At 42.5% G+C, this 4,537-nt stretch overlaps 1 protein-coding gene across 1 annotated transcript; it reads right to left on the reverse strand.

The window, feature by feature from the left end:
• Nucleotides 1–306: 306 nt before the first annotated feature.
• LOC109366461 (uncharacterized) lies at nucleotides 307–1,526 on the reverse strand. Its single transcript, XM_019613632.2, has 3 exons — nucleotides 1,440–1,526; nucleotides 1,265–1,325; nucleotides 307–1,097 (listed from the first exon to the last, which is right to left on the reverse strand). The coding sequence occupies exons 1-3, from the start codon at nucleotides 1,524–1,526 to the stop codon at nucleotides 307–309; spliced, it is 939 nt and encodes a 312-aa protein (XP_019469177.1).
• Nucleotides 1,527–4,537: the final 3,011 nt, after the last annotated feature.

The following is a 4,537-nucleotide window of genomic DNA, read 5'->3' on the forward strand; positions in this document are numbered from 1 at the left end:
TTATTGCTAAAAGTCAAGAAATAGGGATAGCAATTCTCTGAAGACTAGCATGACTTTTATTAAATTATCTTTTTAAAAATCTGAACGACCTCAGACTGAAATGGTATGATGCAAATGATGATCTTAGGTCTGAGATTCAGTTCTCACTTGATATGTCAACAATGAAACCATAACAATGACAGCAGTGTTTAGGTGCTGGCAGGTTTCAGTTCTGCTGCCTCCTTTGTTGCAGGCTTGAAGCTGGCCCTGGTGTTGGTCCTGCAGCTGTTCCAGCTTACATCTAGACTCTGGGAAGTGCTGGGGAGGCTATACAATACTCAGAAGGCCTCTTGGCCTTGCTCTTCCACCAGTCCCTTTCACTGGTGGCAGCGTGCAGAAAGAGGTTACCAGCGGTTGCTCATCAGTTCCGCCACCTGGCTTGTAGCAATCATTCTTAGTCTTGGGCTGTTTTAGGGAAACCAGGAGCTGCCGGTACAGCCTTTCCACAGCAAGCATGTCCGATTTCTCTGTGCTCCTCTTGTCACTGAAGCCAGAGTTGAAGGGCAGGAGGGCTTCAGTTTTGCCATCTGCTTTTCTCTCCAGGCTCAAAGCTGGTCCTCGGGATGGTCTTGCTGCTGCTCCTGGCTTCTTGTGCCCTTTGGGAAGTGCTGAGGAGAGCATATGCCAAAAGAGCCTCTTGGTCTTGTAGTCCCACCAGCGTTTTCTCTCCTCTGTTTGAACGAGGCCCTCCTGGAAGACCATCCCTTTCACTGGTGGCTTTGTGAAGTTGGAGATCTCAGGTGGCAGGTCTTTAACTCCACCACCTAGCCTAGGACGCTGACTGAGCATCCTGGGGGTCCCGCGTGCCACCAGAACCTGCGGGCGCTGGTCCTGTCTGGGGAGCATGACAGGTTTCCCCACAGAGCTCGTGGTACCAGTGGCAGAGTCACTCTTCATGTGAAGAGAGCGGCACAGATTGTGCAGCAACAAAGGCCGGGTCTTTCCTGGCTGGATGGAATGGGGCAGGATGGGACTGCCCTGCCTTCGTGACGCTTGCTGCTGGGAGCAACGTGGTCTGCACAGGGGGCTCCGGTGCCTGCCTGCCTGCTTCTCAGCACCTGTAAAACAGGGAGCGGGCCTGAGCCACAGTAGGGCAGGAGGCATGGGGAGCTTCCTGGTCCACCCGGCCTGGCTGCTATGGGACAGAGGTTGGTACGAAGCTTGACTTCTCCCAGAGGGCTGGTCTTGCCTGGGAATGTGCCAGGCTGACCCTCAGGGGACTCACCTGACTTCGATGCCAGCACTTGCAGCCACCATGTCCACCATTGCCGGCGCCGGTCAGAACCCTATGGGCACATGAATGTGGCACAGTGAAAGGACTTGCGGGGCAGCCCTCACCCCCCACCCCAAAGCCCTGAGTCACTTAGCCTCAAGTGGCTCCCATCCTCAAATTTCCCTACCTGTCGACGCCAGAGAGGGGTGAGCAGAGACAGCCCAGCCACCAGGAGCAGGAGGCTGGGGATAAGGAGAAAGCTGTCGACAACCATCGCTCAAAGCTGGTCACGACCGCACTGGGAGAGACAAAGTGCTGGCCACTGGCTCACATGGGCAGAGCCGTGAGATCATAGTCCGGTGGGTGGGGATAACTCTGTGAGGTCACAGCCCATATGGAACTAGGCTGGCAGTAGCCCCCAGCATGGGGATGGGGGGAGTTATGGACATAACTTCAGTATAATCAAAGAAAATTTTCTTCAAACTGAAACTGCTCTGTGCAGCGTTGTACCTGGTGGTCCTATGGTCTGGTAGCCTAGTCCACTGTGGGCAATGTCAGCTCCAGCCATTATAGCTCAGCAGTCCACTCACAAGCTGCCAGCTTCCTTGCACCAGCAAAGCGCTTTTGCTGGCTTTAAAAATCCCCCAGAATAGCATTTCATCATCCCTTTTTGCTTCAGATCCCTTTCCCAGTGCAGTCTTACTTGCTGTGTATCTATTCTCCACAGAATGACAGCTGGTTCCCTGCTCTATTCACAGATTGCTGAAGTTTTGACATTTTTCAAAGCCACACGTTAAACCATTTATTCAGTAATTGTAAAAATTTTGTTTAAATACTTAATAAAATTATTTAGATTGGGGGAAGCTGAGAGAGAGAATACAATCATTGTTAAATATATGTATGTTCATAAACATCCTACTTTGTATTTGGATTCATTTGAATTTTGTGCTGTTAAATACAGAAACAGGAAGGATGATTTTGACTGCTTTGTGCAGCTGAAGTAAAACTTTATACAGTATTTTTTAAGTAGTTGTAAATATATATATAAAATATATATAATGCAACATCTAATGTTAGAATCAATACAAAGAAAAGATATCTGGTTTCTGCAGGTCCAGGGAAAACCTTTTTACCTCTGTCAGTTTGTCAGTGTTTGAATAGTCCTAAGTGTCAGACTGGACTGTCAACTTTCTGTTTTTAAAAATTCTTTATTAGGACCATGATTCATGATGTATATGTCAAATGTTTTTATTATTATTATTTTTCTTTGTTGCTAGTGCATTAGCACCTGGTTGCAAAAAGTTTCTGAAATTCTACCTCCTAGGAGCTGGCCTCTTATCTTTTTACATTCTGTACAACTGAATGGTCTTTTGCCTAAGGTTTCTAGTTGAGATATTTCATGAAAGACAGATGAAATGTCATGGGGAAAACACAGTTCCCACCTATCACATTCCTCCCACTGTTGAGCTGGAGCTTTACTCTGCAGGTGTTGCATTTATCGCAAGGCTACTTAATACAAGGGTGTCGAAGTTGATCATCAAGACAGGTTTCCTACAAAGTAAGAGAGCAGTGTATGTAACCATCACACCAGAAAATAATATGTGACCATGGAGTTTATAAAGAGATAAATTTAGCATAAATCTGACCCAAGACACCATAGGAAAATGTAACTAGATATTCAGATTCAAACTGTGCAAATAACACCTCTCTGGTGTTACAGGTATGGAAATTGCATGCCACTTTTTCACTATGGGAAATAATTGGATTATTATACCATAGCACTGTGTATATCAACTGTTATTTGTTTTATGCTTTTATTGGACTTAGGTCAGTGTTATGGAAGGTCTGCAGTTCAGGAGAAGGAATTAAATGATAAATGTTTTCTATCACAGGATTTGAATCATTATTCTTTAGCAATTAATGTAAATTAGTCATACTTTACAAAAATTTTCCCAAATAGTTTAACCAATTTTGACAGCATCATCCTTTGGATTTATTTTCATTATTTATTTATTCTAGAGAGAGATAAGCACATATATAACTGTGGAACAAAATAGAAGAACATACAATTATATTTAATTATATAATTACTGTAATCATCAATCTGGACTATTTTACAAAAGAGATGAAAGTTAATTGTCAACAAAAATTTATCATATTACTTGGAAAGATATAAATATCTGGTTATAGCCTGAAAGAAGGCAATGAGAACATGTAAATGTTTCAGGCTTCCCACTGTAGTTGCACACTAATTTTATGAATGAATTGAAAGCTTATAGAATTAACTTGTCAGAATGCATATTGTATTTATCACATGAAAAAAAAGAAAAAAAAAAGCCTGAACTTTTGTCTAACTAGTCAGAGCAGAATAATGCCATATGAGGAAGAAACCATGATAAGAAATAAGGTCTCACCATTTCTATATTAATGTTCTACCAATTTGCCATGTCCTTTTTGCCTAATGAATATTTGGAAAAAAAAAAGATACGATAAATGGACTTCCACACTGTAGATATCATTCATTTGGGACCTTTTTCAGGAAGAAAAAGGAAATAAGAAATGTAGCTTCTTATGCCCAGTAGGCAGGGAAGAGAATGCATCTCAACCAATCTTCCCTGTTTCCCTAAAATATGTTTTAATCACTGAAATTGTCATTATATATATGTTCATCCTTTGGTTGGAAAAGATGAGCAGAAGAATCCTTGGAGGCATATATGTGAGAAAGCTGCTTATACCTTTAAAGAGGAATTCTCTGAAGTGGATGTTTTGTGGTTTAGAGAATTTTACTGAGAAACAAACCAAACAAAAATTAAATAAAGCACCTTCACAGATTATGTGGTAACAAAACTGGTAAGTTTCCTTAGCAACCTAATCTGTCTGACAAAGTCTTTTGGAAAAGTATGCCTATTTGAACTGTTTGATGGAACATGAAACAAATCCACATGAACTCAAGGAACAATCTTGCATAATGGCAGTGCTCTTCTTACCAGCTCCCAAGACCATGTTGTCTTGGGTCTCAGTGAGATCACAGCTTGAGGTCATTGTCCAAATTCCTCTTGAACACTCACAAGCATGGAGCATCAACTGCCTCTCTAGGAAGCCTGTTCCAATGTCTTACCATCCTCAGAGTAACAACATTTTTCCTAATATCAAGTCTGAAACTTCCCTGGTGTAACTTCGTGCCATTCCCTAATGTTCTGTCACTGGATAGCAGGGGAACAAGATCAGCACTTCTCTCCTTTGGGCAACACATAGCTAAATGTATGGACAAAAGATCAGTCATGA

This window comes from Meleagris gallopavo, chromosome 2 (genome assembly GCF_905368555.1).
Source record: "Meleagris gallopavo chromosome 2, MGAL_WU_HG_1.1, whole genome shotgun sequence".
NCBI lineage: Eukaryota > Metazoa > Chordata > Aves > Galliformes > Phasianidae > Meleagris > Meleagris gallopavo.